At 35.7% G+C, this 16,239-nt stretch overlaps 2 protein-coding genes across 4 annotated transcripts in view; one reads left to right on the forward strand and one right to left on the reverse strand.

Annotated features, from left to right (window-relative positions):
* LOC136036369 (TWiK family of potassium channels protein 18-like) overlaps positions 1-16,126 on the forward strand; it is a 35,148-nt gene extending 19,022 nt beyond the window's left edge. For all 3 annotated transcript variants that reach the window (XM_065718542.1, XM_065718540.1, XM_065718541.1), the window contains exons 2-4: positions 725-966; positions 2,570-2,756; positions 8,902-16,126. In XM_065718542.1, the coding sequence (XP_065574614.1) occupies positions 761-966; positions 2,570-2,756; positions 8,902-9,390 (882 nt within the window). In that variant the 5' untranslated portion in view covers positions 725-760 and the 3' untranslated portion in view covers positions 9,391-16,126. The remainder of the gene's footprint in view (positions 1-724; positions 967-2,569; positions 2,757-8,901) is intronic.
* Positions 1-16,239, reverse strand: part of LOC136036368 (chitooligosaccharidolytic beta-N-acetylglucosaminidase-like) — a 579,146-nt gene that overhangs the window by 101,607 nt on the left and 461,300 nt on the right. The window lies entirely within an intron of this gene.

The following is a 16,239-nucleotide window of genomic DNA, read 5'->3' on the forward strand; positions in this document are numbered from 1 at the left end:
TTTTGTATCGATCATCTTAATCAGTCAGATCATCTTAATGAGAAAATTCATCTTAGTCAGTACTATCTCCAGAAGTTGGTTCAACAGGGACATATACTACTATGACTGATACCCTGCATTTTGAATCCTAAAATGAGTGACTGGCATTCTACTATTAATACCTACCCAAACCAAACAAGAATTGGAAGTTTTCTTATTCATCATGAGCCCCATTCCCTGCTAATACATCACTTCCTCTCTGCCTGCGTAAATAGATTCTATATCACCTAATTTCATGTTTCCTACCTCTCGGATATGAGTTTCTGAATCTCCTACCAAGAAGTCGTGATATGAGGGTTTTCCTTTCGATAAGTAGTGTAAAAACTGTTCCCCCTTAGGCAAATAGACATCAATAAACAAATTCTTCTGGTCGAATCGATGATTTTTCAGATATTGCCAAGTGAAATTTTGGCTCGAATGTATTTTAAAAATATATGGAAAATATATTAAGGATACAACAATCCAATTTGTTTAAGGAAGTCAGAACCAAAAATTTTATTTAGATTAGGATTGTAAGGTGGACTCAGGACTGGTATGACAATTGAGGAAAATATGTGCATTCACCCTTCAATAATACTTGTTATAGTTAAAAAAAAAGCGTATCTTGTTTGACTCTTATATCACATCTAACATTTAGAAGTTACTCTTTGTGACTTCTGAAGAACTCCTCTCTCTATAATTTTAGGTAGGAGTTGGAGGACTTGTTGTTACATATGCAGTAATGGGAGCCTTTGCTTTCATGTTCATAGAAAAAGATGTGGAGCACCCAATGCATTATGTGGTTGACGACATGAGAGGGGAATATGTTGAAAAGATTTGGGTAGTGACAGACCAGTTCAATGTCTTACACAAGGACAGATGGTACACGGACGTCAATAAGATACTTACAGAATATCAAATGAACATGTCGGATATAATTAAACAAGGGTATGTATATGAAATTCAAAGCTTTCAAAAATCAATTTATTTTTTGAACAAAAGAACACTACAAATGGTAATATTAGCAACACATCAGAGCCCCAAATTGCAGGGGCGGATCCAGGTGGTCTGAGGGACCGTGGCCCCCAAGGTTTTTCTGGCATCTTCATTTGTTTTTCTCTCTCTTTTTACTTCTTTTTTAAGTAAACTTGTCAATTTGGTCGATAATTGGATCCCTTGTCACACTCCCCCCCTTTTCCCAAAATTTTGCTCTAGTTCCGCCTTTGCAAAATGTCAAAGGTCACCATAGCATCGCAGGAATTTACTTCGTTTCAATTTTTTCGGAGCTTCACTCTTTACTCTTTCCCCTGAGATTTCTACGTCTTTTAAATCCTTCCGTATTAACTCTTCCCAAACCACTTGAGAACTCCTTCTTTTTGTTTGATCCCCCGATGAATCGCTAAAAATTATAATGTTTGGCAATCTATCGTGTTTCATCCCGAAAACATGACTTAACTATCTAAACCTTCCATTCACTTCTTTCATCCTTAGAAAATGTTTACTGGGGCAAATAATATAACCAAAACTATTTTGAGCATCTTTAAGTCGGAATAGCAACATTCTGGCCTATTCCAGAGTCTCTCCTCAAAAATTTATTTTTAGACACATTCTAGCCTCTAATCCTCTTTGTGTAAACGAACGGTTTCATGGCAAAAAGATGAAACATAATCCATCAGGAGAAGTGATAATATTATTTGATTATTTTTTTTTTGATGATTTATAAACACAAGCCTGCAAATCCGTATAAGGATTGATATCTCGACTTACCGTGCACATTTAATAAATCTGTTGGGTTACTAAATTGTAAAACCAAACATCCCTGAATTAAGAAGACGTGGCCTACTAAACTTTCTGCAATCTTAATAGCTAACAGTGGTTTCAAGACGAAGAAAGCCCCTTAACATTCGAAAACAATATTTATTTCTAAAAGTTTTGATTTTCCAATGTAACAAAAGAATGTAAATGATTTTATGAGTCAGTTTCAGATCAAAATTATAAATTTTATTTACTCAAGGGCTGTTCAAAAATTAACATTCAAACCAGTAGATATGTTATTTATTGCACATGTAATTTAAATATAATACTTCTGTTTGAAAGGTCGTGAAATTGTACAAAAGTGATAGGGAGATTATTACCAGCAATTTTTCCCAGAGGTAGGAGTACCAAAAGATTTATTTTTATGATAATTGCAAGGGGAGTACTTTTCAATGTCTTCTTTTGATACGCTTTATAAATCCCTTCTTATTTTCAGGGGGGCTTCTCCCATCTCTCCCTGGTGCTGCACTGATGGATTTGGATTAGAAAAATTACTGTTAGCTAAAAGTATTGAAAACATCCAGATCGACGTAAATTGTCTTTTCACGAATTTCAGAGATAGCATATAAAATAATGACAATTTAACCTTATCTTTAACAAATTTAGGATTAATTCATTGATGAAGTAAAAAAAAATGAATATAATTTCTGAGTCGTATCTCAACCAAATAATGTGCATGATTTTATTAGCTCGGGGTAACTATTTAATTTTATAAAATGGGAATTTTATTTTTCAGATATGATGGAAAGACATCAGCTGAAAGGTGGACTTTTCCGTCAGCTTTAATGTACACTCTTTCAGTATTTACCATGATAGGATTTGGTCACCTAGTTCCAAGGACCGATTGGGGAAAAGCCACAACAATCATGTATGCGTGCTTAGGAATACCACTTTATGTTTTATATTTCATGAATATGGGAAAGGTACAGAATTTTGGTTGCTCAAGTTACCTTGTTCGTAAAATTAATTAATTTATTCACTAGCACAGATCATAATATCCGTTTCATCTCCTGATGTGTCAGATGCTCAAATTGAACTATCAAACACTCATTCAGGGTTTCAAAATTTGGGATTGCATAATATACCATGTTTTATCTTAAATCTATCTGTATTAGATAGGAATTGTGTAATTTAATTTAGTTGATTAGCTTTGCAAAAGCAGTGGTGAAAGATTCACAGTGTTATGTGAGCCATTATCTTCTCTAATACTTTCGCAAGAATTCATGCAGGGGAACCGGATGCATGATTAGTGTCAGAGCTTGTCAAACGACAAGGATAAAAAGAAGAAAAGCCATGGAAAACGTTGTTTACTGAAGGCCGGAGGAAAAAATTGCCCTGTTTTTCCAACATATAACTTTTAGCCCCCCCCCCTCACCACCTCCAAGAAAAAATGAAAGTTTCAACTCCATCACACAGGCGTGAAACAAACCAGGGTATAGTTACCAAAACATATGTATAATTTTTTCACCATTTAATCAACCAACTGACTGCATAACTAAAAATGCTCACTTGGTTTCAGGCACTCTTGGCATTATGTCAAACTATTTTTTTTCAGAGCTTAAGCTTAGCGATTGGCGGGGGGTTACTGGCATAGCCAATTACCTAGGACTTATAAATAAATACCTATTGTCAATAATTATTATTATAGAAAAATATGAGACATTTTGGGTAGAATCTTGTAAATTACGAAGGGCAACCCAAAAAGGCTTTTCTTCCTGCAGACCCTCCTGCCTTCTATATTAAAGCTCAATTCAAGCTTGACTTTGAGTGCAGCAAATATAGCTAGTTGGTAATTAACCATTAAACTTCATCCCTACAGTATGACTTTGATGTAACTTACAATTTCCTGTAAAAGCAGCAGTTTCAGGGCAAACAAAGTAAAAACGCTAGATGATGTTAGTGACAACACTGGTTATCTCAAACTTTACGGTTTTGCACTGGTAAATGAAGGGTCATTAATGAACGATGGAAAAAGGTGTCAGGAAATTTTCCATGAAAACGTTTTATATGAGCCACCCTGTATTCAAAGTCTACTTTGAAATCAGTCAAATTTATTCATTCGTTTTTTTTTGTTTCACGTTATTTACTATATTATCAAATTGTTTATCTTTTTAGTCTTGGTTTAAGTTTAAAGATCGAACCGGATTAAAGCTAAAATCTAAAACAGGCGGTGATTCAAGCTTCTTTTTACAAGACAGTGATTCCTCATTAAGTAACGTGAATTTATGGACAATGAATTATGCTCTTGGACCAGACCCAACATATACATGCGGTTCTTGATTTGATATTGATTTCAAATTAATTTACGAACGCCACCAGAAAAAGAAATGAAGACAAAATTTTGCTGAAGCTTCTCAGAAGTTAAGAAAATTTGTTTATACGCAAAAATCTCTTCAAACTTACATTCCGTATTAAAAATATATAGTCTAAAAAGCATGGAAAGCTTTTAAGAGTAAAAACTAAGAATTTCATTGAAAAATTATCAGTTTCATCTAACATTTGGAGATTTTGTTTGACCTTAAGCTGTTGCATACTTTTCTCCAAAATTACTTAAAAATATAGGGGAGGGTGAAAAAGTATAATTTTGTCACCATTAGGCCTAAGACTATCTTCTTAACCTGCCAAGATTTTCCTTAGCCAACCCAGGCGTACTTCGCACCAACTTCGTTTTGACAAAAATTATGTTTTGAGACAGTTAGCGATTAGGTATCATTTACAGAAACATTTCACCTTTAATTCTATAGCATCACATATTATTTCTATCGATTATCCAATTTCTTTTGATAGTTCCTACTTCTTCAATAAACTCGCCATATGCTACAATGCCAGTAACAGAAATGGTCTTTTTTCAAGGTTCAAGGTTCAATCGGGTTTAATTAAAAAAAGGAAATAACTAAACTTAAAGTACACTGCTCTGTGACAAAACTCACGTTGAGACCCATAAACATAAAAGATTCTTCACTAACACGCAGTACGGCTCCCACTTCACTCTTCGACACAACCACACGCCTCCTCATCATATTTTTTTTAATCTTAACCATAGGGTTCCTCCCACCCTCCCCGGACGTACAACCACCTCATATAAATATACTAAAAAAATCTAAACTTCATCTAATTTAATTTATCTTTCTTTTTTTATCATTCACTTATTGACCTTTAGCTAAATATTTATTTAAATTATTTTTGAAAGACCCGAGGGAGCTCCTACATCTCAGCTCTTTTGGAAGCATGTTCCACACTTTAGCACATGCTACATCCGGGAAAAATCTGAACCTACTGTTGGAGTTCGTCTCACTTGGAGGTCAAAGACAGAGCGCGTGTTTCGATTATGTTGTTCAGATATCAACCGAAACAGATTGTGGAAAGGAGATGGAAGTAAACCGGCTAAAAATTTAAAAACAAAAACTGAGCACGCCAAACGGTAAAGGGAACCAAGCGACAGATAGTAGTCTACATTTCCAATAATTTGTGGATTGAGTCAAGTCTCTTCAGGTGTGATTTGAAGGTTGACTGCCAAATTATGGCACAATACTGCAGGTGAGAGGTTTCAGAAGTCCATTGTAAAGTAGACGAAGGGTTTTTTGAGGAAATACGTGCTTCAGTTTCCTGATGATGCCAAGATTGCGAGAGAGTTTCAGCTCCACAGCCTGGATGTGGTTTAGAAAGGAGAGGTTTTCGTCCAGGAGTACACCTAGATACAATGCAAAACCTGTTTCTGGCCGCCTGATCGTTCCTCTAGAAGTTGTAATTCCAGTTATATCTGGACGAATAGTTCCAAGTCTGGATGAATTAGTTGTTGCAGCTCATCCATATGGCGGTCGAAGTGTTCTTTCGTAACTGACATATTGATACCAGTTAATACCGCTCTGCCTTTTTAATCGCGTTAAAAAGCCATAGAGTAAAAATTACACGCAAGGGCCCCTTTATGTACTAAAACCAATTTGTACTAAAACCAATTAGGTTTATCCCATGTTGGGATAAATCCCAACATGTTGAATCATCCCATGTTGAATCATCGAAGCCAAAGTCAACTCGCCAAAGATAGGATATTTTCGTGTAAGAGTAAGGTAGTGACATAGAGTGCGTTAGAGTATCCTTTATCCAATCCACTTAATATTATCTTCCCCAGACGTAATCCAGAAAAGACAACAACCATACTTATATGGCAACTTCTCAACTGAAACACTATAGGAAACTAGGCAAATAATAACATTAATCATGCATACTCTATTGAAAACATAGCTTATTTAGAAACCACTGAAGGTGTGCACATTTCACAATTATCGTCCCTTTTTGTTTTCTGTATATAATTTCACATTTTCCCCCATTTTGGTAAGATTGAATTTTTATTTGCATATGACGTCACTTATCCTCAGTTATCCTGCATTTTCCAGGGTTAGCAGACGTAATTTATCTGGTAACTAATCCAGACCGTTAAATAAATTTCAGTACAGTGACTATTATACTCTCCTCCTAACAGCATAAATATTGTATGCTGTGCTACACAAATATTAAGTACAGCATAAATATTATAATATTTCGACCCCAGCCGCAGCAAGGGTGGGCAACAAACTTGCTATTTGTCCATGTATAAAAGACCCACAACTGAAATATCGATTAGACAGCCCATGCGCCAGCAATGGCTCTGGAGGATCTTAATCCTTTTTTAAATTCAGACCGCTTTAAATAGTAATCCTACTAACCTTTGACGTTCTCTAAGTATCGCGAAACGCTAAGGATAAGTAATAGGGCTTGTTGGATAAGTAATGTTGGAGTGCTCGAACGCACTGTCATTTTCGCAAACCCGCAGATTCAGTGTTGAAAACAACTGTCATAAATTTATCTTTATTCTCTTGTTTTTATTAGCTGGCGCCTTTGGAGGTCCGGGAAAGCATTCCAGAATAGAAATAGCGGGGAAACCATCAGAAACGATGAGAAGCCTAGAATGACAGCGGAATAAACATCTGACTGTGAAAGATATGTTGACAGATTGATAGAATTTAAGAGATGTACAATCGCTGTTTTTATTAGAAATAGTTGAGTCGTCATCGTCACGGCTTTATTTTGATTGTCGTTTGTTAGAGTGGAGATGAAAACAAAATTGCTAGTATTTTATTATTCGTTTATCCATCCCATTTAAAGATGCAGGATCGTGGCGGCTGACTTTCTAGTGTAGAACCTTATTTTTTAGACTTACACAAAAAAAAAAAAAAACAGAATATCCACTAGAATCTAGGAGAATTTGGCAATCCAAATAATTTCAATACTGATAACAAAGTGGCAGATAAATATTTTTGTCTTATATCCAACAGGCTTTTGGGATTGAATTACCCTTACAAAAAGAGCTTTGTAAGGAAATTTCCCAGAAGGCAAGGCGGCAGGAAATACTAGAAGTTTTGTGTCTACAACAATTTAAATGGGGTTATTTCTGATTATACTCTTTTGACTAATTTTTTAATGTCTTCTTACTTCTAAGAGGCCAAAATTGCCTGGATCCTCCCTGTTGCCACCCATGCTATACATACACTATACATCCCTTAGAACAGCATAATTAGGAAATGAGACATATTACATTTCCTACAAAAAAAAAAACACACTGGTATTCACTACCAATTGACCTAACTTGCGTCCTTCCATGTATTGTGTTTATAAGTTAAGAGGCTGGCAAGGAAGGACTTGCGTAGGAAGGGGGGGGGGGGTCAAAATTTCACCCCGAAATTTTAGGTTTTCCCAAATTCTTCGGCACTTCTTAGTCAAATTTTCAAATAAAATTTGATTTTTGAATATTGGCCTTCTCCCCCCCCCCCAAAAAAAAAATCTGCGAATGTGATTACTAGTAATGTTAATTTTGAGATTGGAAGCTAAATTATAGGTTAAAATTCCCACATAATCTTACTATGCAGGATCTTTATATACAGTAGGTTCTTGGGAGGCGTGTGTGTTTCCTATAATTTTTACATAGCTTAAATTTTACAATTTTGTTTTATTCTTATTTCAATATTTCCAGAGCTTGGGGGTGGGGACATTTGTAACATCAGAAATGGATAATACGGCTATTATTTCCAAGGGTTTTCATGGTGAGTTTTTGAAGCCCATTCTCAACCGTAGCCTATATATCAACCCTCTAATAAATCAACTTAGTTAAATGATGCTTTAAAACATATTCCTATACTAGACATTATTGCTGTCCTAGCCGTGGCGTTAGCACGCTAGATTCGAAATTATTTGACCACGAGTTAAGGGGCTCGAGTTCTGGTGTCGCTGGTTAATTTGTTTGAACTGGGGTGACTCTGTGAGCTCAGCCAGAGTCAACCGGTTTCTAAATGGGTACCTGGAGAAATCTGGAGAAGGCGAACATGAAGGGTGTTCAAAAGCAAACGATTGGTCGCCCCCAACCCCCCATTTCACTTCCTGGCTGAAGACATAAGACACAAGGTTGAAGACAGAAGACTTAAGACATAAGACAATGAGGATCAGAACGAATCAAAATGGAATGAAGAACAGAGAAATGTGTGATTAGAAGATATACTACGGCGAGAACAAAGAAACATGCAGTTAGAAGATAATCAGCAATGAGAATTGCAGGAATCAGGACTGGTCAACGATGAAAGTGAAGAACAAAGAATTTTACGAAGTTTTTCAACCAATATATTTCCCTTCTTGTTCAAGCCAAGGGAGAGTAAGTTTCCTAAATAAGATTTTTGTCAAGGCGGTTCCATTGTTTTACTTTTTGCTTCTATCAGACACCCTTTTAAGAGTTTCAGGCTATTTTTTTTACTATGGGATGTGTTCGTCTCTTCCTAGATGGCAGCTACCCCTGCTACCGCGATTCGGGCCCGTTGCTGCCCTGAAAATCCTTCAATTTTTGCGTGATCCTTCCCATCCCCTCCCCAAAAAAAGGAAAAAAACAATATTTTTCGCTAAATTCTTATTATTTTTTCTTAATAAATTTCGTCAATTCTCTGTTAGTTTTTTTTCTTAGTTTTAGTTCACCCTTAAGATTGGTGCTACGACTGCTTTGAAATTGGAGAAATTCTTAATCAATTTTATTCAATGTTTTCTTTACAGGTTCTGGCCTCTGTATTTAAATGGGTATACGCAAGATTGGTTCGCTGCTCCCGACAACGATCCAAACCCAAACGAGTCAAAGTTATAGAAAAAATTAAATCAGAAGACATCGAAAGCAATAGTGATGAAGAAGAGGAAATTATAATAGTTCCTAGTAATGCCTGCCTTTGGGTGATGTTGATATATTTAATGACAGGGACCATAATGTTTGCAGAGTGGGAACAATGGGACTACATAGATGCCTGTTACTTTTGTGTTACGAGTTTATGTAAAATTGGAATGGGAGATTATGTGCCTGGATCGAACAGTCAGCTTGGGAACAATCAAACTAAATTAGTGATAAATTTTGTTTACCTTTTAGTGGGAATGGGCATTGTTGCAATGTGTTACAATCTAATGAAAGAAGAGGTTATGTATAAACTGAGAATGTTGAAAGCTGATATAATGACAAAGCTACAAGATATGGGAGATAGATGGAGAGGAAATTAAAGACGCATTACGTGGACTAAATCAGGACTTATTTTGGTAGAGTGAAGACGAACGTTTTTTTTTATGTTTTCTATCTTTTTGACTCTTAGTTAATAACTGCTATACACGAGATAAAATATTACCCAAAAGTAGTCAAATTTTCCCTTTAGTTTCCCTATATTTTTTTCTTCTTTTTTTATTTAATCACGATTATAAGTGTGTTACTAGATAAGGTAGGTGCAGCACAGAAGTAATCAATTACTTCTATGGTCACAAGAGATCTAAAATTGTCTAAAATTGGGGTGTATCTGATTTAGGTAAGGCTTAGTGAGCAACACTTGGTGTTCACATGAAAGCTTACATTTTTTTTCAGCAACAAAATAAAAATAATAATGTCTAGTTAGTTGTAATAAAAGTAGTTTAGGTGGCTGTATTTTTTGTAAATTACAGTGGATTTCTATTTCTCGTTTTTCCAAACAGAAAAAAATATGTTCAATTAAGGCTGTGAAAATGGTGCACTGTTTCATTATTTAAAGATCTCCGACAAACAATCTCTGAATTGCTGATAAATTACAGCAGCCATACTGTTAGAGTAATGGCCACATTTTTAAGTGAAGCCTTAGTATCTAACCAAAATTCAAAATTGGAAAATATTCCGTCATGTTTTTATCAAAGAATTACTCAAATGATACCTGTGTCACACATTGGGATCCCAACAGCTAATTAAAGCTAATTCATAGAATCTAACTTTCTGGAAAGTGAAAACACGGTGTGATTGCATCATTTCCTGAATTTCTAAATACGCCAATGGTTGAATATGTAAGTGAGTGTCCTTATACCCCCTTGCTCCCTATCTAAAAATGCATGAATTGGTAAATTGGACTCTGTTAAAACTTCCCCAGCTACCTAGCTGATATACCTCAAAGGCATTGTACTTTTTAGAAGAAAGTGGTTGTGACCTTAAAGAAAATGCCCGTACGGCACATAAGCACACTTCTTCAATACTGCACTTTATCCTACGACACATTGCACACTTTCATGCTGCGTGTCATGCACCCTCTAGTGCACACTATTTTTAATAGAAGTTGAAGAAAATCATTGGGTAACAACTTGGCCATAACTCAGATGAATATGGCAATAGTAGCAAAATGATCTGGTGGATTTTATCTGGTGTTATCGTCTTCTTCCAGATAAAATAAAGCGGAAGAATAGTTTGCTCATGGGAAAATAAAAGGGATGTTTAAAGCGAAAAAGGTAGAGGAACAGGTAAGTGATGCTACATCAGACTTGAAAGTCCCTACCAGCGGGGCTGACTTTCGTTTCATGGTCCTTTATCCAGGAAGTTTAGAGACGGGCTAGGGGCCAGCAGTCCTGTGGTTTTGCAAACCCTTTCTATTTACCTTTCACAAATTTCCAATGACACCTGTCCCGAACCATAAGAGCCAAACCCCCCCTTCCCAAACCCCATTCAAAACAATAGGAGTGCATGAGTTTTGCAAATGAAAAACTTAGGAGCCCAAAGAAACTCTCTCCCCCTTTTTTCACAATATGCTATAAAATGGATATCTTAGTCTCAGACAAATCTGAAAAATAATGTCTGAAACATTGTAATACTTAAAATTTCTAGCCATATACATTTCTTCCAGAATAATTGATAACATATTTATTTTTTTATTTGTTAAATTCTTTCAAGACGAAAGCCGCTAAATGTCCAACAATATTGAAAAAAGCAGTGTTGGTTTATATTCATTTTACTATTATTTATTATTTAAGAATTAACGACGCTTCTTGACTACTAAGGTCCCTGCGTCGGCCCTGCAGTGCATTCCTGCAGCGTGATTCGATCTCTGGGTCCCTTATTGCCAAGCTATGGTCAAGTCCAATGCACCACCACAGGACAATTCATTTTAATAACTTGCATAATGAAAAATTTTGCCAATTCAGAATCTGTGAAATAAATTTTTTCTCAACATTTTTTAAATCAGAGCGTTCAATTTGACAAATAACATAAAGACACATCAACGCCACAAGTAAAATGTATAGATTTATAAATATGCAGAGTATTTGTTGGCGTCCTTCAAGTTAGATTTTTTTTGCTAGTTCGTTTTCTTTGAACCAGAGACTCGCGGTGAAATAAATTTGTAAATACAACAGACCGTGTCTCAGCTTCATATTTGTTTTTTGGTATAAGGGGCCACTCACCGAATAATAAGAAAACCTGTACACAAAATAATGAAATAGAAATAACGAAAAATATAAAATAACCATTTGTGAATCATAGGCAACGCAATAGTGCTGCCTAAGTAAAGAGCAAAGTGGGCATTATGCATTTTTTTTTTCTGAGCAAAGCACTTCGAATAGAAGGAGTTGTTGTAGAAAGTTTGAAAGGAGCTCATTCGATTGGAAATTTAAAGGTTTAGTGCCCTTTTAAGAGCCAAAGCGATTGAAGGGCATCCAGCCCCCCACCCATCATTTCCCCAAAAAACATAAATCGAATTTTTTTTAATAGCCATTTGAAATATTCAACATAGTTGAAAGGTCCAGTAATTATGTCTTTGGAAATATCAACTCCCCCACAGCCCCCAGGACAAGAGCTATAAGTTATGCTAGTTCTCCATTATTAATACATAAGGTTTTTAAGGAAGGGGTGGTCGTCTAAACCTTGAAAGGGAATCATTCAATTGAAAATCGGAAGTTCTAGTTCCTTTTTAAAGAGTCGAAAGTGATTAGAGGGCAGTTAGCCCCCCCCTCCACACCTTCTTTTCCCAAACAAATTCAATCAAAATTTTGAGATAGTTATTTTGTTCAAAATAGCCTAAAGATCATCTAACAAGACCCTCAGGCTCTACACAACCACCCATAGTTCGGGGACGAGGGTTGTAAGTTATGCCACGGGGGTATATAAGATTTTCACGAAAGGGGTAGTCGTATAAACTTTGGTAGAGACTTATTTGATTGGAAATTGAAAGTTCTAGGCCTCTTAGATAGTCAAAAGTGATCGGAGGGAAACTAAACCTCCCCAAACCCTTTTTTTCCGAAACGCAACCGATCAAAATTTTGAGAGAGCCATTTTGTTCAAAATAGTCAAAGATCATACGTCAATGCTACCAAGATCGACAAAAACCCCCAGAGCCTAAGATCAGCCTTGTAGGTTATAACTGGGGCAAACAAGGTTTTTATGGAATGAGTGGTCGAATATTTTTCAGAGGGGGCTGATTGATTGGAAATCAGAAGCTCTAGTGTCCTTTTCAAGAGTAAAAAGTGATCAGAACTAGTCCCTCCTCCACTCCTCTTTTCCCCAAACGTATCTGACCAGAATTTCGGCATAATCATTTTGTTCAAAATAGTCCCAAGGTCAAATAACTATGCCTCCTAGGTTCAGGAAACCCCGCACAGTCCCCAGACAAGGGCTGTAAGTTATGCAAGCTGCCCATTGTTAACATATGAGGTTTTTATGGAAGGGGTCAAATAAACTACGGAGGAGGCTCATTCGATTTGAAATCGAAAGTTCCAATTCCCTTTTTAGGAGTCAAAGGTTGTCGAAGGGCAACTAAACTCTCCCTTCTCTTTTTCCCCAAATGCTTTTGATCCAAGTTTTATAAATAGCTATTTTGTTCAAAATAGTCCAAAGGTAAATAACTATGGATCCAGGTTTGATGTTTCCCACCAGTCATTGAGGCAAAGGCTGTAAATTATGCTAGTTGAACGTATTCAATTATGTATTGTTAACGTAAAAGGTTCTTATGGAAAGTGTGGTCGCATAAAATTTTGAAAAATTGTCAAATCCCCGCAACCCCCACAGCAAGGGCTGTAGCTCATGCAACCTCTAAGTTATAGTTATTTTTCTTTCGGACTTCTTTGAGCAAAAGGGCTATTTCAAAATTTTAATCGGATGCTTTTAAGAAAAACTGGGTGCGATGGGAATGGAAGCCTGGTTACACTCCGATTATTTTTGATTCTTAAAAAGTGCATCAGACTGTCGATATCCAATCCGATAAGTCCCCTCCAAAGTTTATACGATCACACTTCCCATAAGAACCTTCAAAACTCACCATGAAAACCCATGGAAATAATAGCCGTATTATCCATTTCTGATGTTACAAATGCCCCCCCCAAGCTCTGGAAATATTTAATTAAGAATAAACAAAATTGTAAAATTTAAGCTATGCAAAAATCATAGGAAACACCCACGCCTTCCAAGAACCTACTGTATATAAAGATCCTGCATAGTAAGATTATGTGGGAGTTTCAGCCTATAATTTAGCTTCCAATCTCAAAATTAACATTACTAGTAGTCACATTCGCAGTTTTTTTTTTTTTTTGGGGGGGGGGGAGAAGGCCAATATTCAAAAATTAAATTTTATTTGAAAATTTGACTAAGAAAAGCCGAAGAATTTGGGAAAACCTAAAATTTCCGGGTGAAATTTTGACCCCCCTCCTTAAGCAAGTCCTTCCTTGCCAGCCTCTTAACTTATAAACACAATACATGGAAGGACGCAAGTTAGGTCAATTGGTAGAGAATACCAGTGTGTGTTTTTTTTTTGTAGGAAATGTAATATGTCTCATTTCCTAATTATGCTGTAAGGGATGTATAGTGTATGTATAGCATGGGTGGCAACAGGGAGGATCCGGGCAATTTTGGCCTCTTAGAAGTAAGAAGACAATAAAAAATTAGTCAAAAGAGTATAATCGGAAATAATCCCATTTAAATTGTTGTAGACACAAAACCTCTGGTATCAAATTTCTTCGTTATATTTGGCATCATCTCTAGGAATCACCTGTCTATGCGAGCATACAGGGCGTCTCGATACATAAGAAACCAAGCCTTTCAAGAGGTTTTTGAAAGCTTTTTCCAACGCAGTCACAAGAGGCCACAATTCTTCAGTTATCTAGTCCACTATGAGATCATAAATCTGCCTATGAGACAGTTTACTTAGCTTTTTCTCAAAGAAATCTCCGCTTAGAGTTCTTTTTCTAGGAGGTTGTTCTGTAATAGCTTCCAAATCGCACCTGCTGCAATCCTCAAGTTGAACTGGAGATTGAAAACTCTTTCCTGGCTCTGACATTTCTGACTCATTACCATCAAGGATGCCTGTGAAAAAATACTTTTTCTTCTGTTTTTTTTCCTGGATCTCCTTTTACTAAAAAAAAAAAAAAATCATAAGCCTGTGATGATTGAACACACTAGAATATGAAACATTTTCAAAATTCTGCACCTATCTGACAAAGCAATAAATTATAGACTTTTTTAAGCTAGATCTTTACCAAAACGCGTTCTTATAAAGCGATACGAATCTCTGTTTCCTCACTGACCTGCTAAAGAAGTAAGTAAATAAAACCTCAACAGAGTAAGATACATATGGAAGAAAGCTTAGTAACAGTTTCTTTTATTTTCTAGGATATCTAGACAGAAAAAAGCCCACATGAACAATTGTACTTTTTTATTCCTCATTTGTCCAATATTTCAATTTTTCATCACAAAAAGGCAAAGAGGTCTAGCACAAGGGAATTAGATGTCCGATAACCTCTTCTAGAGGCTTAATACAGTAAAAAAATCTAGCCTGATCTCCTTGCAGTTTGTGCATCCACGCTTTAGTCCGAGTCTGGGACATACTGCATCGAAATGACCCACAAACTATTCTTATCTGAATTGTAAGGTTTTTTGCGTCTCAAATCTTGGTTTTGATGTTGAAGGAACACTAAAAAGTAGACGCTGACAAGTCTTTCTGTCAACAGACGCTATAAAGTTAACCATTTTTATTCTTATCACCTGTCTCATCTCCACATGAGTATCTGTTTTAACCCGATGTTATTATTTGCCTGATAAGATGTAAAAGCTTGAAGCATAGAATAAGATTTTAATAATCGGTCAAAAACGGCCTCTCCACATATGTTTCACCTAATTTTAGTGCCCAACCTTCAATTTTCTTAAGACAGAATATTATACTTTTTCTGTTTAATTTTTGGTATACTTACTGCTCAGTTCAGTTTGGTTACAACATCAAAATTCTTTCCTTACTTCAAAAGCCTGAATACTAACAATGACACCCGATTATAAATTTTGCCTTGGTTACTGAAACTTTTGCTGTTTTTACACGTCTACTCTACAAATATAGATGTCCTCCAGTACTGTGTTCCTACAGGTGCTCTTAAAGGTCAACATCTTGGAAAGCTAACTACAGGAAATACAGTCCGAAAAACGGTGAATCTGCTCCCGAAATCTGTGTTTGATAGATAAAATTATTTGGGAATATTGGAAGAAGTTAATTTGTATTTAAATACAGGAAAAATAATTAAATACGTATTTGAATTACTTAATCTTATTAGCAATTAAATATGTTTAAATACTTCGAAAAGTTATTAAACACGTATTTAAAAACTTGCAATTAATTACTTCCACAACACTGGCCCTAGGTTAAAATCAAATACAGGCTAACGAACAATTATGTTGGATAAACTAAATAACTTTTGCTTTTCTAATCTAACAAAGTTCGTTGACAACTGTTTGATTTTTGCAAGATTAGTAATGCAAAAGATACATTCATTTTTTTCAGAGGTAATAGCTCCTTAACTTCTATTTGATTTTAACCTCAGGAATGCGTGAAATTTTTAAATAAAAAGCATAATTTTGTTAGAGTTTCTTGTCACAACATAATTTGGACATAACTCAGACGTAAAATAGTAAATGAGACATTTTGCCTTATTCTTTAATGTTTGTGCTTTGGTATTTACTATATTATAATTTGTTTAAATGTGATTTTCGCCTTCGTTTTTTCTTTTTGTTTTCTGTATAGCGTTTGTCTGATTTTTTTTATGTTCGTTAAGGCAGGTTCTATTTGTTGATTAAAAATTTAGGTACTTGTGTGTTAT

This window comes from Artemia franciscana, chromosome 15 (assembly GCF_032884065.1).
Source record: "Artemia franciscana chromosome 15, ASM3288406v1, whole genome shotgun sequence".
Classification (NCBI taxonomy): Eukaryota; Metazoa; Arthropoda; class Branchiopoda; order Anostraca; family Artemiidae; genus Artemia; species Artemia franciscana.